Source organism: Phyllostomus hastatus, unplaced genomic scaffold (genome assembly GCF_019186645.2).
Source record: "Phyllostomus hastatus isolate PE091 unplaced genomic scaffold, TTU_PhHast_1.1 phas_scaffold_760, whole genome shotgun sequence".
NCBI classification, from domain to species: domain Eukaryota; kingdom Metazoa; phylum Chordata; class Mammalia; order Chiroptera; family Phyllostomidae; genus Phyllostomus; species Phyllostomus hastatus.
Genome location: NW_025334040.1, coordinates 1,852,188 through 1,873,613, shown reverse-complemented (window position 1 = coordinate 1,873,613; position 21,426 = coordinate 1,852,188). Strand labels below are relative to the sequence as shown.

Below are 21,426 nucleotides of genomic sequence, written 5' to 3'. Positions count from 1 at the left end.
GTGTTAACACTAAAGGGACTTGAGCTCTCAGGGCTCCGGTCTCCTCATTTTCTCAGACGCAGACCCGAGGCCCAGCTTACTAGATGTGCTGCCTTACTCAGGGACTATAGCACAGTGGACATGGCTTCATGGCCAAGTGCACATAGGTTCAGATTCCAGCTCTGTCATGTATTAGGTAACCTGCAGAAATTACTAGCCACTGTTTTTGAGTCTCCTAGTTCAACCTTTTATATTTCATGGCACACATAAACTAATTACTAAAATTCTGCAGCACACCAAAAATTATGTTTTTGACTGATTTGACCAAAAAAGGTATAATTTTGATTCATTCACATCAGGAGGCTATTATTGTGTTGGCTGTTGTAATTTTTTTTTTTTATTTGCCAGTCTAAGGGAAAACAGGTCAGACTCCCTGACTAAATAGTCAGGTATTGCATGTTTTAAAAATTCTTGTAGCACACCAGTTGAAAATCATTGTTCTAGCCTGTAAAATGGCTAATCCTATCACCTTGCAGGGTGTGATCAGGATTAGGGATAATATATGTTACCTCATAGAGTGCCTGGAATATAAACTAGGACTGTAAGTTTATAATGGCAACTTCTTTGGTGACCTAAGAAGCAGTTGTGTTCTAAAGCAAAATAGCTTGGGGACCCATAGCCCTCCTACAAGCTGTTCACCTTCCCGTTCCTCTGAGACATTTGTGGCTATCGACTTAGGCCGTGTTGCTGGGTGTGCCTCTCAGAAGCATTCCTTGACACAGATGTGTGCATCAGTGATATTGTTCTCCAGCCAGGTGTTCTTCCCAGCAGGCTGGCATGTCTCACCTACATGCCTGCACTGGTTTCTCTCCCTGCTCCCATCCTGGGCCTGGCCAGATCACTTGCAGCAAACAAAAGCAGGATATTGACAATGGAAAGGAGGACGTGTTCTGGTGCTCCCATGCCCTGCAGCACACATACCATTGCTAGGGCGTAATAGAGCCCAGGCCTACAGTTGGGTACAAATATATCTGCACCAGCTTTTCTCCACTAAAGCCAAAAGAAGGGCAGGATCTGGTCACCATGAACCACGAACCCTTTTGCTCCAACCTGGACTGCTGGTTCTTGCCATGCCTACCATCAGGCCCTTTGTTAGGTGCTGAGTCTACCAAGATTAAATGGGACACTGCTCCCATCTTCAGGGAGCTGACAGTCTAGTAAAGAAGAAAGACAGGTATCCAGGAGCTTTAAGTCTGAAGGTGGGAGGCAAGAAGGAAGCTCCTGCTTCTAGTGCTGGCCCTCTGCTAGGCACCTCACAGTCATCCAGAACTCATTTAATTCAACCCTGAAAGTAGGTGGTGATGTTGCCATTTCACAAATGAGAATGAAGCAGCTGGCCCAAGATCAGTTAGGTGGTAAGTGGCGGTGCTGAGATTTAAACCTTGGGTCATCCATAGGTGTGCACAGAATTGCACAAACACAGATATGCACAGAATTGAGGGGATCTGTAGTATCGTGTAATCCCCTCATTTTACAGGTGGGGAAACTGAACCCAGAGAGAGAAAGGGTTCAGTCAAGAGCATGTAGCTCCTAAGAACTTGAACCCACGTCTTTCCCAGTTTGGAACTCATCCAGCAGTCCTTTTACAGAGAGGAGGTGGAGCTGAATGTACAGGAGAGAGTCTTCCTCTCAGTCTCCTGTAATGCATGGTTTTCAGTGCGCCATTTCTAGGCACTTCATATCCATACTCTTGACACCGTACTAAGCTCTCAAGACCCTGAAATTCAGCATGTATAGGACAAGTAGGAAATGCTACAAGATGGGGCTGGCTGATGGCAGAAACCGTCTGTGTTTGTTGAGTCCCAGGGGAATTGGACGCTCCATAAAGAGGGATTCTCAGGATCCTGCTTCTCTAGACCTTCCTAGCTCCACAACCAACCATTCCTGTCTCCCTCCTCTACCCCCTGCAGTGCTCAAAAGTAGTAGCACTCATTGTGGACTCTTACCTTGCATTGTTAAAATTAAGTTTTGTTTAGACATTCTCTTTTCCTACCGTTATACACTCTTGGAAGGTGGTGTGGGTGACCTTTTATATCTGCAGTGCCTAGCAAGTTACTGTAGTAATATACTTGCCTTGCCCTTCACAGTTGGCAAAGGCTTTCCTTAAACATTAACTGACTTAGTTTTCACAGTGACTCTTTGTAGCTGGATGCTATTGGGCCCATTTTGTCAATGAGGAAGAGCTACTGAGAGTTGCCCAGAGCTATCCCAGATAGTGGGAATGAGTGGCAAATAGTGTGAGCTACCACTATCATCATTTTTCATAGTTAACATGTACTAAGTTCCTACTGTATTAGGTCTTTTATACGAACTGTGTATACTTTAATACATATGATTTCACTTTCATAGTGGTCCATTTAACAGATGAGGAAACTGGGTCAGAGAAGGGAAATAAGTTGCTTAAGATGATGTAACTGGTAAGTGTCAGGGTCAGGATTCAGGCAGCACCTCAGAAGCAAGGATGTGGCCAATGTGCGTGGTGTGAAGCCTTGACAAGAACAGAGAGTCTCTTAACTAGAAAGAAAGAGGTGGCATGGGCTCAGCAGGCCAGGGAGCTCTTAGCCAGGGGGCTCAGAAACGAGGAGGCGCTTGTCTGTGCAGACATGGCCTGAAAACACACCCCCGACCTGACTGCGGTGGAGCTCAGTATTTTATTTTGAAATTTTTTTAATCTATAGAATATATGTATATATTTCTATAGATTATAGAAGATATATATAATTTCTATAGATTATAGAAAATATGTATGGAATTTTTCAAATATATAGAAAATATGTATTTTCAAATATATAAAAAGTTGAAAGAATAGTTCAAGGAATGCTCATGTACCCCTCACCTAGGTTCTTCATTGGTTAACTGAGCCACTTTAGCTGTCTTTTCACGCGCACGCACACACACAGTGTTTGTTTTTTTTCTGAACTGTTTAAAAGTTGTAGGTATCTTGACTTTCACCCTTAATTACTTTAATATGGTTCTTTTAAGAATTCTTCTATGTTATCGAAATATCATTATGATATGTAAGAAAATTGACAGTAATTTCACAATATAATCTAATGTATAATCCAAATTCAAATTTCCTCAGTTGTTCAAAAAAAAATGTCACTCATGCTATTTTCTTTTTAATCCAAGGTTTAGGCATTGCATTTAGTTGCTACATCTCTAGGCTTTTTTAATCTCTGTGCCACCCCCACCCGCCATCACACTGACTTTGGAAGAGCCAAGGCCAGTTGTCTTACCAAGTGATCCACATTGTAGATTTGTCTGATTGTTTCTTTATGCTTAATATTTGGGGGAAAGAATGCTACACTAGTAATGCTGTTGGTGAAGGGTAGGTGACTAAACTTCTTTGGTTCATCTGGGGACCTGGCCTGCAACCCAGACATGTGCCCTGACTGGGAATAGGACCAGTGACCTTTTGGTTTGCAGGCCGGTGCTCAGTCCACTGAGCCACACCAGCCAGGGCTAGACCAGAGGTTCTTAAATGGGGCCATGATTAGGCCTCAATCCTTGATATACATGTACCATATACACAAATTACATGTACATTTTCCTTGTATGTGCATTTTGCTGGGAGAGGCTTGTTGACTTTTATCAGATTCTCAAGAGTTTCAAGACCAAAACAGGTTAAGAAACACTGGATCCAGGACAGTTTCTCCTCTTATCTTGCCTTCAGGTGTTCAGAATGTCAGGAGTCCCTTACCAACTGGTACTATGAGAAGGATGGGAAGCTCTACTGCCACAAGGACTACTGGAGGAAGTTTGGGGAATTCTGTCATGGGTGCTCTCTGCTGATGACAGGGCCTGTCATGGTGAGTGAGTCCCTCCATCTCTGCCCCTCTTGGTCACCAGAGTCCACTGACAGTGTCTCCAGTTCCCCATGGTTGTTCATCTTCTGGTCTGTTCGTCAGCCATGGTCTCTCCCTTTTTCAGTCATTTAACAGAGGTTTGTCGAGCACGTGTTAAGTGCCAGGTAAGATCCTTCCTCAAAGACTTAACAGTTCAGTGTTGGGTGTGGGTGGGTAGGCAGGCAGGGAGAAGACACAATACAATGGGGTGAAGGCCTTAAAGGAGAGTGTTACAGGTTGAGAGGAGGGTATACCTAAGCTGTGTTCAGGAAATCAGAAAGGGAGACTCTGGAATGGGCCAGCAGAGAGAGGTTCCACCTCCCCCACCTGCTCTAGACAAAGGGCTTTTAGCCTAGTCACAGACTTGCCAGCTCTGTGTTGGAGAAACCGTGAGTCTTTCTAATTGGGATATTACTTCTGGGGACTTATTCTCATGGCTGAGACCAAAACAGTGTTTTGCAATCTCAAAAATGATAGAGAGACACAACCTGACACTTCCTCCAGTATCTCTAGGAAAGGAGGTGCAAACGTACATTATTGCCAGGATCTGTAAATCCTTGATCAGAGGTTACCCACTCACCCCTACTCTCACTCTAGCAACAGTGAGGACTCACTTTCTCCATCTGTCACCTTTCTCCCCTCCTGCTCACAGGTGGCCGGGGAGTTCAAGTACCACCCAGAATGCTTTGCCTGTATGAGCTGCAAGGTGATCATTGAGGATGGGGATGCATATGCCCTGGTGCAGCACACCACCCTCTACTGGTAAGATGGTGGCCCTGTGTCTTTCTTCCCCTACAGAAGTGTCCGGGAGAGTGACAAGTGCAGCATGAGCTGGGTAGAAAGACAACTAGGGTATCAGAGCATTGGATTCCTGTCACAGCAATGTTCTTAATCAGTTCTGTGATCTGTAAGCAAGAGAATTAACATCTCTCTGACCTCTGTCCTTACCTGCTGTGAGAATAATGACGCTCTGCCCTGCAGTCCTCCCAGAGGGAGAGAATGGCTGGGAAGGTGCTCTCAGAGAAGGATCCCAGAACATTAAAGACAAAGGCCCCTTAGTGCTCACTCAGTCCAACTGTCTTGGTTGACAAAAGAAGTCAGGTTGGGGCCCAAAGAGGGAAGGGGGCTGGATTCTCACCGAGTCAAAGGCTGAGCAAAGAGAACCCAAGCCATTTCACTGCCAGGCCACCCCAGAGAAGCCAGGCTTCTCATTCTGAGTGGCCAGCCATGTCATGGCAAAGACCTAGCAGTGGAACTAGGTATTATTGCTTAAATCCACATGGTACAGTGGTTGCTGGGGGCTTCCAGGTGGGCTCCAGTGTCTTAGCCCCCTTTATGTTCCTCTCCACAGTGGGAAGTGCCACAACGAGGTGGTGCTGGCACCCATGTTTGAGAGGCTCTCCACAGAGTCTGTTCAGGACCAGCTGCCCTACTCCGTCACACACATGTCCATGCCAGCCACCACCGAGGGCAGGCGGGGCTTCTCTGTGTCCGTGGAGAGTGCATGCTCCAACTATGCCACCACTGTGCAAGTGAAAGAGTGAGTATTTTGAGAACTCGAGCAGGGGTTCTTGAGCGGAGCCCATAGACAGACCTCCAGGGGCCGAGAACTCCAAAGTCTTATGCTGAGTTCCCTTTATCCTCATCATATTATCTTCTTTCTGGTGTTCACTATGCTGTAACCACACCTGGGCCTTGGCACTTGTTCTCTCTGCACAGGCTGCTTCACACCGGATACTTAATGCCAGAACCACTCACCTTTCGTGTGTCAGGTTTCAGATCATGTGTGCTCTTTGAAATTATCCGGCTTGATTATGTGTATTGGTTTGTTTATCATTTGTCCTTTCCACAAGTTCCTCCTGGGACTCATCTTAGTCTTACTCGGTACTGCATGCCCAAGGCCTGGAACAGTGCCTGGCATATAGTAGGTGTTCACTGATTATTGTTTTGTTGGTTGAGTGAATGAACAGAGGAAGGAGAAGGAGGTTAAGACTCCATCCTAGGTCTAGGCCAGAGACCAGATGGGGAAAGAGTCTGTGTCCATCTTAATGCCAGTAATGAGGCACCTGTGGCTGCCAGACAACCCTGTAAATCACGATTGTGCACTTACTGTGTGCCGGGCACTGGGTGCTTGCAGTATAGGTGAGAGTTACTAGGGCTGGGGAAGTCAGGAAGAGGTGAGGTCTTTTCTGAAGCCTCATTAGATGGAGAGGGGAGGGAACTGTGTTCGGGGTAGAGGTAGGAGTCTGTGATTGTGTCTGGTATAGACTGGGTGGTTGGCAGTAGCCAGAGAGTGGGCTGTTAAGTCACGGAGGGCCTGGATTGTGAAGACTCAGCAGGTGTATTGAGGGATTAAAGCAACAAAGTGATGCCATCAGGTTAACATTTTAGAAGGACTGCTATTGTGGAAGTTGGATGGGTGGGGAGCAAGCCTAAAGATATGGAGACCCATTAGGTCCTAATGATTAGGAGGTTGTTGCAAGATCCAGGGAAAAGATGTTAGTAAGTGTGGTGATGGAGAGAACACAAGATTCTCCAAAATGGTGAGGCTTGGGGGCAGTGAGGGAACTCCAACTGGGAGGATGACATCCAAGTTTCTGGCTTAAGCCATTGGATGAATGCCCTTTATCTGCGAGTGGCCTAGGCCTTGGGGGCCAGTAGGGGCCTGGGACCTAGTGAACCTTCCCTGCACAAGTGAAATCGGTCAGGCATGTTTTTAGGATGTCTTCACCCTTCTTCAACTCTTGTCTGGCCTAGGGTCAACCGGATGCACATCAGTCCTAACAACCGCAATGCCATCCACCCCGGGGATCGCATCCTGGAGATCAATGGTGCCCCTGTTCGCACACTCCGAGTGGAAGAGGTAGAGTGTGTGTCCAGTCTGTCTTTCGGGGGTTGGACATGAAACAGACCCTCTGGGAGATCAAACTATGGTCTTTACCTTTCCCTATTCCTAGTCTATCTCTTTGTTTTGCCACTGAGCCTGTGACTGCTGATGACCTCCTGTGTCATCCTGGCATGTTCCCAGGGCTGCAGGGATGGCCTGACAGATGGGGAAGCTGATAGGATACCAGACAGAGGGTACTGTGTGGCTACTGACATCTGGAGGCCACCATTAGCCAAGTTGAACATTGGCCACACTGTGTTTAGATCATCTGGGCTGACAGTGGGCGGCCTGGGATGGACAGCCTGTGGGAGCCAACCTTACACAGCTTTTGATTACAGGTAGAGGACGCAATTAGCCAGACGAGCCAGGCCCTTCAGCTCCTGATTGAACATGACCCTGTCTCCCAGCGCCTGGACCAGCTGCGGCTAGATGCACGGCTCTCTCCTCACATGCAGAATGCTGGACACTCTCACACCCTCAGCCCCCTGGACACTAAGGAGAATCTGGAAGGGACACTGAGGAGACGTTCCCTTAGGTGCCTCCTTTCACCCTGGTTCTGTGTTGTCCCATGCTTATCCCTCAGATGAGGCAGAGCAGGCTTTTGGAGACCAGCAGAGTTAAGAAGGGAACCAGCTGGACAGGCACAGGCTGACGATTGTGCTGACCCAGCTCCCTTCGTGGAAATCACAGTTCATAGCCAGGACTGTGAGTGATCTGACCCAGCTGTCTGTAATGTCCCCTTAGACACTAGAAGGTCATACTGTCCACTGAACTCCTGAGCTGGACAGGAGGCAGTAATGCTGGACCCTGAAGGGCAGCCTGGCCTGTGGGAAAAGCATGGGGCTTGGAGGCTGGAGTGGGGGCATAGATAGGATTGATAAGTATAAATAAGGACTTTGAAAACTATAAAACAAGGGATGCATGCAAATTGTTTACGATTTGAGGGACCTAAAACCAAATCCAGGTTTGTGGAGAGAGAGCATGCACCAAGTAGGGAGACTGAAAGAACGGGAGTCTAGAGCACTGGGTGTCTAGGCAGGCACACCCATAATGGCGCCTTTGAGCTGAGCTCCCTCTCTTCACAAATCACATCATCTCTCCTAGCCTCTCTCTACATTTGTGAAGTGGAGCTGCAGATAAAGGTGGCTGTCTCACCAAATACGTAAGGATTCAGTATGGGAAAGGATGCAAAGTAGCATAGCGCCGGCAGAGGGTCAGCACTCAGTCAATATGAGGTGTTGTTAGTATTACCTAGGTATCAGGTCTTTTTATCTGCCCTCCTACCCAAACAGACTAAATTACTCAGGGACCTCTTGGCTGGCATCTGTTGGAAATAGGGCCCTCCCAACAGGTGGCTCCTGTCACTCCTGGCTGCCCTCTTGGCCTCAATCAGCATGCGCAAGCTGGTGGAGGCACAGCGCCAGAGGTCAGAGAAGGCCTGAGAACACATGGCCTGGAAGAGGGAAGATGTGGGTGGGGCGGGGGGTGGTGGCCAGAGAGCTGCTCAGATATCTAGAGGGCTGTCATGCAAGACAGGATGGCTCACCTTGTTTGCTTTGTCGGCACACTTGGCAGGAGGCAGAGCAAGGGCTAGGAAGCTGCAGGCAGTCCTTTCTGGGTCACCCAGGTGAAACAGGAGTGTACACGGAGAGCAGGTTGCAGGGTTGCAGTCAACCTTCAGTGTTACGGGCTTCATCCATCCTGTCCCTTCTCCTAAGATTGTATTTTACTTATTTTTAGAGAGAGTGGAAGGGAGGGAGAAAGAGGGGGAGAGAAACATCAATGTGCTATTGCCTCTCACTCAGCCCCTACTGGCGACCTGGCCCACAACCCAGGCATGTGCCCTGACTTGGAATTGAACTGGTGACTTTTTGGTTCGCAGGCCAGCACTCAATCCACTGAACCACACCAGCCAGGGCTATTAGTGGCTACTTTTAAAAATATAAACCTAATGGGTTTACTGCTATAAAAACTATGCATTTATTATTTTAAAATTTAGGAAATGTAGACAGATATAAATGTGCAAATGTCCAAAATCCCATTTGGTCATTTTTTGGATGGGAATAGGCTATCAGTCTGACCCAGTTGGTGTCTCGAGTCAAGCAGACATGGAAAGTGGACCATCATCTGATGGTCCACCCATAGTGCTGTCCTGTATTGAGCACTATAAGCCAGTAGCATGTAGTCAGTTGTTCCAGGTGAGAAGTACTCAGGGTTCTCACTCTGAATGTGTGTTCACTGTGCTTGAACTACTGATGTCTAGCCCCTAGATGGCACAGCTCTCTGATGTAAGAATCCTCCTCCCCCAGTCATAGCTCCTGAACCACAGGCATTGGAATGGTCAGGTAGCCCTAAGATTCCTGCCCCCAGGGTTTCCTGGCAGGTCTCTGAGGACTACCCTATCCATACCACCCTCTTTCCTCATCCTCAGGCGCAGTAACAGCATTTCCAAGTCCCCTGGCCCCAGCTCCCCGAAGGAACCCCTGCTCTTTAGCCGTGACATCAGCCGTTCAGAATCCCTTCGCTGTTCTAGCAGCTACTCCCAGCAGATCTTCCGGCCGTGTGACCTGATCCACGGGGAGGTCCTGGGGAAGGGCTTCTTTGGGCAGGCCATCAAGGTAAGCACAGGCGGCAGCTGCTCTGCTCCTCTGCCCCTCATCCCTCATCCCTCTCTCACCTCCTTTTGGGGAGTTTTTATTACGTGGTCTCACCTCACACCCTGTGTGACAGCAGGCCATCTTCCTGGCTGCAGGGAATGGTGTGAGGGCTGCACCCCTGCCACCCCAGCCCTCCCAGGCCACTTGGTGAACTTGGAGACCCTTGAGATGAGCTGTGCCCATGGCCCTCCTGCCTACAGTCAGTGAGAGTTTTTAGGTTGCCCGGAGGCCTCAGTGCTAGTCATGCTACAGCGGGTACATGGGGGAGTGGCTCCTGCCTCCCTGATGAACAGTAGTCTCAGGGACTAACCTCTCTCTCTTTCTTTCCTCCTCCTCCTCTACTGAGAGCTGGGAGGGGGGGTCAGGTAAGCCATGTGTCTCAGCTTTCGGAGCATTGGGGCTGGAGAGCTCACCTTCAACCCACCCAGCCCCCTAGCGCATGTCTACAGCATTGACCTTCCTGTCCCCAGACTTCTGTTCACCCAAGGGACTCACTCCCTTGTCAGATAACCAGAGCCCCTGCTTGGCTTGACAGCCCCTTCCTGCCTCATCCCACACTTCCCTTTTCTGGATTCTTGCCTCTCCTCTGTGCATGCCCTGCTCTCCAGGAAAGGGGGTGTGCTCTCTGAGTCCCTGTTGCCCTGTGCCGTGCTTCCGCACATGAACTCTCTCCATCTGATCTGGCTCAGTGTGTTCTCCAGGGGATGGGATGGGGAGTTGCACAGATTTTCACACAGTTCCCCAGAACTACCTCTGGTCTCTGCACCCATAACAACCACCCTCCTTGTAGGTAACACACAAAGCCACGGGCAAAGTGATGGTCATGAAGGAGTTAATTCGGTGTGATGAGGAAACACAGAAGACTTTTCTGACTGAGGTAAGAAAGTGCGGTTGAGTTGGGAGTTTGATGTCACTGTTGGAAGAGGGAAGGCTTTACTAAAAATGGTTTCAAGAGTAAACTTACTTTGGAATCATTTTCGTAAAGGCTGAGCAGAAAAGAACACGAGAGTAACATCCTTGGCCCTCTGAATTATAGCATTATTTGTTCCGTGAATGCACACTAAAGATAACACAAGCTGAGTACAAGGGCTGCAACAACCAGTGCAGTGTGATTCAGAGGTGCTCGCAGATACTGGGGTGATGGACATGAGAACAAACCATTTAGTGCAAGTAGATGCTATAAGAACCACCTGAACACCCTGCGGAGGGAGCCTGGGGTGGGGCCTCCCAGAGAACTGACGTCCCTTGAGCATTTCCACAGTTCCCGTCGCCTCTCTCAAGTTGTTCCATTAATTCCGCTGGGCACCCGTGTGGTCCAAGTGCGGCCCTCCAGGGCTCTGTTCACTCTGGGGCCCTCCCACTCTAACCACACCCCCCCCCCACACCCACATGTAGTTCCTAGTAAGGCAAGATCCTGAGAGTAAGGCCCTTGGGGCCCTCCCCAACTATGCAGAAGTATTCTTCCCTGTCACTTAAGACAGGAGGTAGGAGATGCAGGTAACAGTGATCAAGCTGACCCCTAGAGGGAAGGGGTAAGGAAGACATAATGGGAACTGCCAACCCTCCTTGGCTTTCCCCACCCCCAGGTGAAGGTGATGCGCAGCCTGGACCACCCCAATGTGCTCAAGTTCATTGGCGTGCTATACAAGGACAAGAAGCTGAACCTGCTGACAGAGTACATTGAGGGGGGCACGTTGAAGGACTTTGTGCGCAGTGTGGTAAGTGTATTACCTCCATGGTCCCTAAGAGCTTTGGTGGGTTGTCAGCGGGACACCTGTGTCACCACTACCCTGGAACCGTGATAGCCAGGGAGACTCACTGCTTTGCCTTCGAAGGGCCATGATGGGTGGGACTGGGCACAGGCAGAGAAGGTTCACTGGCAGACCATGTTGACCTACAGGGCCTGGACCATGAATGGGACAGGGCCCGACAGCCTCTGATGGACATTCCCTCATCCTGTAGGACCCGTTGCCCTGGCAGCAGAAGGTCAGGTTTGCCAAAGGCATCGCCTCTGGAATGGTGAGTCTTGGCAGTAACCTTGACAGTGGGTTGGCAGGGGAGGGGCGGTTGGGGCGCCAGTCAGGAGAGATGCAAGGATTGCTGGCGCACTGGAAGGCAGGTTGTGAGCTGGGCAGCTCTGTACTGAGCTTCTCTCTGTACCAGTGAAATTCACCCCAAATGGCTGTTCTCAGCTCACAACCCTACTCTCAAAGAATCCAGGTCTTCAAGGGCACACAGGACATGGGCAAGGCAAACTGGAGAGGCAGACTAGCACAAGGTGGCCTGGCCTTGCTGGCACAGAGGTGTCCAGGTGCTGAGGGCACTTGGGGCAAGCAGAGGACCTCACTGCCTAGGAAACCTGAGAAAAGGAGGATACGTTCTAGTGAGCCCCAAAGGACAGGCCAGAACTGAATAAAAGTTCCTTCTGGCACAGAGGCCCCGAGGTTAAGGAGACGACAGCAGCTAAGACCTGGGAGGAGAGAGGAGGAAACAGTCTGTTTCACTTGGGAACAATGATTCCGATGAAAGCAGCGATTGACCGTTGTTGAGTGCTTTCCGAGTGCCGGGCACCAGCTGCGGGAATAACATGCATGTGCGTGCTTATTCCTCATGACAACCCTGGCTTCTAGATGAGACGCCGAGGCCAGAAAGGGACAGAACTAGGAGCTTGGGCTAGTCAGTCCTGAGATTTTATTCACTGCTCTTCATGTCAGGACCATGAAGATAGTATTAGTCTTGGGGGTACATTAAGTTCCCTGTATCTTAAGCTAAAGAGTGTGGACTTTGTTTAGGGAGCCAAAAAGACAAATATAGATTTTTAAGCAAGTAAGTTTTGTGGCCAGAGCTGTGCTTTTTTGCAGATGAGTCTGGTGTGGTCAGTAGGTTGGGGTGGAATTGGGAGAACTCGGGGCAGGGAGACCTGGTGCGGGGCAGGGGTGTGGGTTTCTGAGTTGGGGTATGATTACGGGGACAGGAGGCTGAGACGGATGGCAGAGTCAGAATGGAAAGGCAGGTTGGCAGTGAGGGAACAGGTGAAGGGGAGGAGAAGGCGTGGGCGGCTTGAGGTACCTAGAGAAATGTTGGTGTCATTTACCAGACGTGCTTTGGAGGGGGGAGTGGCAGTGATGGTTGGGAAACACGTTTGGGAAGAGCTAGGGTAAGTGTCTGCCAAGGCTGATGTGTGGTTTGTGGGCGTCAGCACATGAAGAGAAAATGGCTTTGAGAAGGGCTGACATTGAGGAAGCTGGAAGGAAAAGCAGGCACACAGGAGTCTCCGATGACGGTAGCATGGGAGAGGTGTGGGCTACCTTTGAGGTGGGGATGGGCAGGTCACGAGCTCCAGCAATTCGGGGAGGGCTCCCTGGGTGTGAGCAGCTCTGGGAGCCTAGGGTATGGAAGCAGTATTGCAGGGGGCTGGGGAGGGGGGACATGGCTCCTTCCACATTTGCTGGGGAGGAGGAGGGAAGGAAAAGGAAGTGTCTTCCGAGAGTAACGAGAGCCAGAGATGGAGGCCTAGAGGGGGAAAATAGCAGATGGATTTTTCTGGAAACACTTGGAAGGGAAGAGAAAGAGGTTAAAGTGTAGACAGAGAGCAAGGAGGGTGCCACATCTCGGGGGAGGTGAATGTCGGGAGTCTAGAGCCTGCTGGTCCAGGAGGAGGTCGCTTATTCCCGTCACAGGCAAGATGGATCCAGGTAGCTGAAGCCAGAGATTGGGAGGAGGGGCTAGGAGTAGTGCATCTGAGGGTGCTCACTTCAGATGTCCTGGATCTAAATGGGGACCTAAGTAGAGGGACATGCAAGGGCCAGTGCCCAGTGAAGACTTCGTGAGAAAACAGTGAGGGCTTAGAGCAGCCACTGGGTTGGGGTCAATGAACAAAGGACGGGTAGGAGATGGCAGCAGGGAGAGAGGAAGCTGAGGGAGCCTTTGGCTTTCTGTTGGTGCTGGGACAAGGCAGTGACAGCAGGAGGACCTGGGCTCTGGGGTCCAGGTTGGGTCCTGAAGCTGAATTGAGGGTGGCCTGGAAGAAGAGCCCGTTCCATGGCCCAAATTCAGAGTCAGCGTCTGGTTGATTTACTGGCCGTTGGCCTCAGCTCCTACTTCTGTTCTAGGCCTATCTGCATTCCATGTGCATCATCCACCGGGACCTGAACTCACACAACTGCCTCATCAAGCTGGTATGTTCCACCTGTCCGGGCCTCCCCAGGGCCAGCCCAGAGGGCTTCCTTGTCACAAGGGAGACTGACTGTCCCTTGTTGCTTTAGACCAGAGATAACGCCTAGGGCTCCTGTCTTGCTTTTCCTCTGCCTCGGATGCCCTCTTCTGTCTCCTAGGCTCCCAGACACTTGGAGATACAATTCCACCTTTTCCTGGTAGCAGCCCTTGAAATCCTTTGGATAGAAGGGTTTCTGTATACAAAGCCCTGTCGCTTTCCCTGGTTTTGCCCCATGATGGTCCCGTAAAGCAGCTCACGGTGGACCCCATTTTATATCTCTGGCACCTGAGGCCACAGCACTAGTAGATTGACAGTGACTGGGTTGGGGCCTGTATTCCTCCCACTGGCCGGTCAGCTCTGGTTGTTACAATGTTGTCCTCCTTTCGACTTGAAGTCTGGCTTCCTGAGTGTCCACTAAATTGCCCTGGCTTCACCCTCTGAACCCACACCAAACAATCTTAATCCCTTTTCCACGTGACTGCCCGCTAGCTATTTGAAGAGTTTACCTCCCCCAAGTACCCCACCGACTGCCTCCACCCTGTCTTTCTCGGTCTTATTCTGATTGTAGCCATGGCCTTAAATCTTCTGGGGAACAAGACAGGAAGGGGAACAAACAAAACAAAAGAAATGCCCAGAACTGCCACTGAGTTCCACCCTCTGGGTCTCAGAGCCTTACCCCTCCGGGCTGTGAACACCCCCAGGCCTGGGGCTCCGCTGTGTGGAGACACCAGACGGTTAGAAAACACATGCTGAGCCTTGTCTGTCAGAGAGAACCTCAGCTGGGTCTCGCTCTGCTTTGCTGCACATCTTTTCTCCCGTTCTCAATGACGTCTCTTGGAAAGGTCCCCACCTAGTCCTGACCTGGCCTTTGTCCTACCAGGACAAGACTGTGGTGGTGGCAGACTTTGGGCTGTCACGGCTCATAGTAGAGGAGAGGAAAAAGCCCCCAGTGGAGAAGGCCACCACCAAGAAACGTACCCTGCGCAAAAATGACCGCAAGAAGCGCTACACAGTGGTGGGAAACCCCTACTGGATGGCTCCTGAGATGCTGAACGGTGAGTCCTGATGCCCTGAGGGGACGTGCTCTAGAGGGGAGTTGGGGGCCACATCTTGCAGCAGAGCTCTGGGAACTCCAGGGAGGCCTGTGAAGTGTAAGGCCAAGTATGCAGAGGTGAAGGCTGCATGATTTTTATCCCTTGCCAGACCGGGCCGCATAAACTCCTCCCTGAGTTCAGGCCTACTAGCTGGTCAGTGTTCCACCCGAGGCTTAGGGGAAGGTCTGACTGTGGCCTTTATGCCCCAAGGGTAGGTAAGAACTCAGGCTACTCCTTGAGCTCTAGCCTTTAGTGTCGCTCTATGCTGAGAACTGAAGTGTGGTGCCCTCTTGTGGATAATGCTCAAACCAGCCAGAGATGCCGGCTGGGACTCTGGAACCCCATAAGGTTGTGAGGCCTCAGAAATGGTTTGATACAACCCTTTTTGGAGTCTCAGGCCCAGAGAAGTTCTGTGGTTTGCCCAGGAGCACACAGCTGGGTAATGGCAGAGAACAGATCAACCCTGGTCCAGGTCCCTTTCGCTGTCCCATGCAGTTTCATCATGGGCACTGTTGTTTTATAAGATCTCATCTGTGCAGCCCACCCAGGGCTGAGGAAAGGTGATTGTTGGGTGGAAAGCCTTTGGAGCATCCCCACGGATCCTGTTCCAGTCCTGGTTCTTGGCTGTGGCCTGGCTTGGCCCTGGACTCAGTGCAGAGCTTGTAAGGGACCAACCCTAACAGCCAGCTCTCCTTTGTTCCCCAAGGAAAGAGCTACGATGAGACGGTGGATGTCTTCTCTTTCGGGATCGTTCTCTGCGAGGTGAGCTCTCTCACGTAGACAGGGCCTGAGGCAGCAGGCCTAGCATCTCTTCCCTGCCTCAGAACTGCCGCTCCTCCTCCAAAGATGAGTGACTCACAGTAAAATCAGCACAAGTTTAGGGTTGTACAGTTTATCTCACATCTGTTAACACAGCTGAGTCTCATTGGTCCCGTGAGAAGGATGGAGTAGAGTTTTTCCAGGTGAGGAAACAGTCTCAGAAAGGGGCAATGCCTTGCTCTGAGCCACAGGGTCAGTATGGGACAGGTGAGACACAGAAAGTCAGGAGATTGTTCAGGTGGCTCCCTCTAGCCAGAAGCAGCAACCTTTCCTCTTCCCAGGCCCTAGAGATGTCTCCACCCTCAGCCTAGAAATGGAAGGAGCCACTCCAGGAAATGCCAGCCCACCTAGCACAGTGCTAGGTAGGCACTGTGGGGTAGAGTGAGTCTTGGAAACATTCCTGCCCTTAGGCCCTTAGCTCAGTCTGTCTCAAAGCAGTTAGTTGGACACATACATTCAGAGGTTTCTGTGATTTTTATAAAGTGGTGAGTGGCAGAGGAGAGACAAGTGGTGACTGGAATAACAAAGAAAGGTTCTTTTAAAAATTGTTTTCTGGCCCTGGCTGGTGTGGCTCAGTGGACTACGTGCCAGTCTGCAAATCCAAAGGTCACCAGTTTGATTCCCGGTCAGGGCACATGCCTGGGTTGTAGGCCAGGTCCCTAGCTGGGAGTGTGGGAGAGGCAACCTGTTGATGTTCCTCTCCCTCTCTTTCTCCCCTCTCTCTAAAGATCAATAAGTAAAATATTTTTTAAAATTTGTATTCTTTCATAGAAGACAGTTGAGCACCTCCTGTGTACAAAGCACTGGGCTGGCACCAGAGGGTCTCAGGCATGAGTCAGACCCAACACCGCACTGCACAGGGCCTGAGCGCTGGCAGGGAATACAGACACGGGGTGGGGGTGGGGGGGTGGGGGGGGGTGGGAGGCTCCGCAGGGCCGGGTGCGGTGTGGGAGCTGCCCCTCCAGGTCTGGAGCGTTGTGCTGCCGGGGCAGCGACGCCTCCTCTAAACCCTCCCCAGTGCACCCTCCCTTTCAGGAGCACACCGTGTCCCGCCCCCACCCCTACCCCTCAAACGTTACCATTACCTTCCTCTTGGGTGAGTTCCAAGGGCCCTTCTTTTGTCTCTGTAACTCATTTCCTGAGCCCATTTCTTCTGCCTCTCACTTCTACCTCTGTGGCTTTCTAAATAAGCTTTCTCTTATTAAAAAAAATAAAAACAACAACCCTCCTCAATAAGACTCTCAGTTGAGAGACAGTCTGTATTAGCAAGATTTTGAGAGTCAGGGTTAGGGGGGCAGCTCTTAAACCTCAGCTTCATCTTCTTCCTGTCCACAAACCGGCATCCCTTTCCCCTGCGTATGGCCACACTCTCCACAGTCTCTGACCAGCCGTCTTCTCTCCTGCAGATCATCGGGCAGGTGTATGCAGATCCTGATTGCCTGCCCCGAACACTGGACTTTGGCCTCAACGTGAAGCTTTTCTGGGAGAAGTTTGTCCCTACAGACTGCCCCCCAGCCTTCTTCCCCCTGGCCACTATCTGCTGCAAACTGGAGCCCGAGAGCAGGTTGGTGTCCTGCCCCGTTCCTCGATCCCTTGGCCGTCCCCAAGCCCTTCCCAGACATAGGGGTGGCAGAAGCCTTGAGCTCAAAGATGTGGCCGTCAGCCACTCAAGACGCCCAAAAACACTGACGTGCCAGGGTGGGGGGTGGGGGGTGAGGGCATAGTAGCAAGTGTCCTGGGTATAACACAGAAACAGCCATTAAAAGAAATTTTAACAGAATTCACCCAAACCTGTACCATTCTAACAAATTAAGTGTCTTCATGTCTCCATATTCCCCTGTCCATGTCCACATACACACTTTTTAGATTCTAACCTCAAATAGAGAAAAATCTTATATTTTGCCCTGCATTTTCCTTGTTACCATCTAGTCTCCCTATTTATTATTTCTGTTAAATACATGAAATTGTATTAAGAGACTCCCTGAACATACTATAGTATATATAATGTAGAGAGATGTTCAGGTTTTTCCTGTTTCTCTTTGTAATAAGTGTTGCTACAGTGAGCATCTTCACGCATTTAGCTAATTTCCTCCTTTAAAGAAATCTTTTTAAAATCACCTTAGCCCTGGCCATCATGGCTCAGTTGGTTCGAGTGTGGTTCCTAACCAAAAAGCTGTGGGTTTGATCCCCGACCAGGGTATGTGGAAGAAGGCAGCCAGTTGATGTTCCGTCTCTCTCTCTCTCTCTCTCCCCCCTCCCCCCCCCCACCCTGCTCCCTCCCTCTCCCTCTCTCTTAAAAATCAATGAAAAAAAAATGTCCTTGGGTGAGGGGAAAAAAATTACCTTAATTTTCTCAGGTTCTATCTTTCTTTATTACCAACGTTTCCCCAGGTCCCTTCAAGTTTGTGCATTACAAAACTAGAATCTTGTGCTTTTTTTTTTTGCTATCAAAAATCATGTTTCTTTTAAAAATCAAAGTCAAACATTACTGAAATACCTAGCACAGGAACTGTACATCTTCTATAATCCCCTAATCAGTGTGCCCTCAACACTCTCCTCACTGCCTAACTCCATCTCCCCAAGGTAACCAGCAGGCACATAATCTTTATTTTTAAATGATTTCCTAAGGTCCACTGTAGAGTTGGGACTGGCTGGTGGGAGGCTCCATATCTTGTTCTTTCATGGGCCAAAGGACCACAGTGCTTTAGTAACACCCGAGTAAGAGCATGAGGAAAAATGTGAATTTATATGCTATTTGTTTGGTCATGCCCCTTTTCTCAGTCATTCTCAATGTCTGTCTTTAATGCATTGAAAACTATCTGCTGAGTGCCTGCCCCGTGCTAGATACTGTCCTAAGCCCTCGGGATACAGCAGTGAACAAAAATGTGCCCCCCACCCGCCTTGTGGAACTCACGGTCTGGCAAGGAGAGACCGACTGTATGGAACCTTAGAGAGGGACGAGTGCTGCACACAAGGGGTCCAGCCGAGACAGACAGTTCTTTGGGATACAAGTTGTAAACTTACATGTAGCGATCAGAGTGGGCTGAGAAGGTGAAATGTTTAAGGAAAAACCTGGGGGAGGCGGAGGAGTAAGCCTGAGATGTCTTAGGGTTCCAGGGCACCTCAGTTACTTCCACGGCACCAGGAGCCCACCCTGTGCTTCCTCCTCGGGAAAGGTTGCTGGGCCTCTGACGTGCTCTTTCCTGGGCAGACCCACCGATGTGGAAACAGTCCAGGACTGTAAAGGATCTTTTAAAAAGGCACTTAGTCCAATCCCACCTTTGATGATTGCATTTTCTCCCAGTCGTGGGAGGAGCTTTTTCACTCCTGGACTTTTATGCTTAAACTAACCTCTGGAGCCATGCCAGCCTCCTTACAGGTTATCTGTAATAGATCTTTGCAGCAAATCTATTTCCCACAGAGGCAGTGGTTAAGGGACTTGCCCGAGGTCATACACCTAGGAAGTGGTTTAAGTCACATGCCTGGGGACCTTCTACACCACCCCATGGTCCTACCCACATTTCACCTATTTCACCCCATCTTCTCCTAGGCCGGCATTCTCAAAACTGGAGGACTCCTTTGAGGCCCTCTCTCTGTACCTGGGGGAGCTGGGCATCCCACTGCCTGCAGAGCTGGAGGAGCTGGACCACACTGTGAGCATGCAGTATGGCCTGACACGGGACTCGCCCCCCTAGCCCTGGCCCAACCCCCTGCTGTGGGCAGGGCCCTCCTGGCTTCCTGTGGATTGGCACCTTGTTTAGAAGCAGAACAAGCCATCCCTACTACCTCCCCAGGAGGCGAGTGGGCGCAGCACCAGGGAAATGCATCTCCACATGTTTTGGGACCTGGTTACTGTCTGTAAATCCAACACTCGCCTGAAAGCTGTGAAGAAGAAGAAGGAAAAAAAAAGCCTGGCTTCTGGGCCAGGAGGAATCTGTTACTCGTGACCACTCCGGAACTCCCTGGGATTCTGGGATTCCGGGCTAGTCAGTGTGATCTGGACCTGCTGGGCAAGATTCCAGGGTGAACCTGCCCCTAGGCTCTGAAGTGTCTGGTCCAGCTGAGGACGGGAGGACTTGGAGTGGTAGTGTGGCTGAGAGAGAGACTGGTGGCCAGGCCGCAATCCAAGGATGTGAAATGACAGTGGTGCTACCCTCCTTCCACTCCATGCGCTGCCCTCCCCTGGGCGGGGTCTAGGAAATAGGTTTTGAAGAGTCCTTTAACTTGTGGTGGAGCTGGCCAGGAGTCAGGGGAAGGGCTGGTTTCGGTTCACCTCCCAGTCCACGTCGGTGTCAGGGGCAGTGTGTATCTTGTGTTCTCCAGCTATACTGCTGGAGACGGGCTGAGAATTCCTGGGTTGGCATCTTTTCTGCCCACAACAAGAAGTGACCCACAGTGCAGGAGGAGGCTGGGGACTGGAAAGAGACCCTGCCCTCTAGAAAGCCCATACCCTGGCTGCTGTCGCTCATACCCCGGTGGGCACCTTAGTCAGAAGCTTGAGACACTTTGCCTAGACCTAGATGAGTTCTGGAGGATGGTATGGCTTGTCGCAGGCCCAGTGTGTAAGGCTAGGGGAGTGGGACTCTCAGCAGTCTCTTGGCCTTGGGGCAGCCACTCCTCACCCTTCCCCATCCCTGGTCCAGGCACCAACTTGGGTGGGAAGAGGTGGTGGCAAGAGTCCCAGAGCTTAGATGCTGGGAGACACACCTCCCTGAGCTGGGGGCCATCTGGCTTCTACTTCACCTGCCAGCTGGCCCACATCACTAGCTCCTGGCTGCAGCCTCCTGAGCCACAGCCATGGGTGCTGAAAAGCCCTGGGGGCACCCTCTACCTTGGCTCCCAGATCTCTAGGGACTCCACGCAAATAGATTTGCCTCTTCCTAAACATCTGTGAGCTTGGGCCATATTTAACAAATTGGGAATGGGTTTGGGATATTACTGCAATGTGTAGTGGTTGTATTGGGGGTGGGAGGGAGGAGGGGGGTGGGAATGATTTGGGAGAGTGTTTGCTGTTAATATTATCTTGTTCTGTCTGTTGGGTGACATGTGAAATACTGTTTATAGACCTGATGAGTTGTGGGATTAGCTGTCATCTCTGGCTATGCTGTGTAGACCTTATGTGTGGAGTGTGCAAGCTTGTGGGGTTGAGCCCTGGGCTCACAGAGGCAGCAAGGTCAGCACCGTGTGGCTGGTTGTGCCTCAACTGTCCCCAGCGTACGTGGGAGTGGTGGGCCCAGGTTGGACCATTGAGCAGACCAAATAAATTAAGCAGTTAACATAACTGAGAATACTGAGAGTGAAAAGTGATCTGGGGCCTTGCTCAGGGAGACACATGTGGAGGGTCTGCTGGCCTGTCTGCCAGGAAGTGCAAGTCCCCCCCTGCTCTGTTCTAGAGAAAACACTCCTGGCCACCTTCAGGTCCAGGTCACATGACTCCCCATGGCAGGAAGTCCTCCCGCTCCCTAATTCTAATCCCCTTTCCTTGTGTAGACACCAACTTGCTCTCGAGAAGGTGCACTTCCCACCTGAGGCAGCCCAGTCCTTGAAGCAGGTCTGGCTTCTACCTACAGCTGCGTCATTCCTTTGGGTCCCTACACTCCCACCCTCTGATCCGCCTACAGTCCTAAAGCCTGGATATCCTGGAGCAGCAGTCTCCAACCTTTTTGGCCCCAGGGACTTTTTTCGTGGAAGACAATTTTTCCATAGACCAGGATGGGGGTTGGTTTGGGCATGATTCAAGTGTGTGACTCTCAAGCTCACCTGCCATGTGGCCCAGTCCCTAACAGGCCATGGACTGGTACCAGTCTGTGGCCCTGGGGTTAGGGCCCCCTGTCCTAGAGTCTTTGCAGGGCTAGGTGTCACCTTGACA

General features: G+C 50.6%; 1 protein-coding gene across 3 annotated transcripts in view; it reads left to right on the top strand.

The window, feature by feature from the left end:
- The window catches only part of LIMK2 (LIM domain kinase 2), a 50,733-nt gene extending 29,895 nt beyond the window's left edge, over positions 1-20,838 (top strand). For all 3 annotated transcript variants that reach the window (XM_045826838.1, XM_045826839.1, XM_045826841.1), the window contains 14 exons: positions 3,713-3,848; positions 4,537-4,646; positions 5,236-5,424; positions 6,642-6,747; positions 7,110-7,306; positions 9,203-9,389; positions 10,219-10,305; positions 11,015-11,146; positions 11,391-11,447; positions 13,541-13,606; positions 14,525-14,699; positions 15,445-15,500; positions 16,964-17,121; positions 19,108-20,838. In XM_045826838.1, the coding sequence (XP_045682794.1) occupies positions 3,713-3,848; positions 4,537-4,646; positions 5,236-5,424; positions 6,642-6,747; positions 7,110-7,306; positions 9,203-9,389; positions 10,219-10,305; positions 11,015-11,146; positions 11,391-11,447; positions 13,541-13,606; positions 14,525-14,699; positions 15,445-15,500; positions 16,964-17,121; positions 19,108-19,252 (1,801 nt within the window). In that variant the 3' untranslated portion in view covers positions 19,253-20,838. The remainder of the gene's footprint in view (positions 1-3,712; positions 3,849-4,536; positions 4,647-5,235; positions 5,425-6,641; positions 6,748-7,109; positions 7,307-9,202; positions 9,390-10,218; positions 10,306-11,014; positions 11,147-11,390; positions 11,448-13,540; positions 13,607-14,524; positions 14,700-15,444; positions 15,501-16,963; positions 17,122-19,107) is intronic.
- The last annotated feature ends 588 nt before the right edge of the window (positions 20,839-21,426 follow it).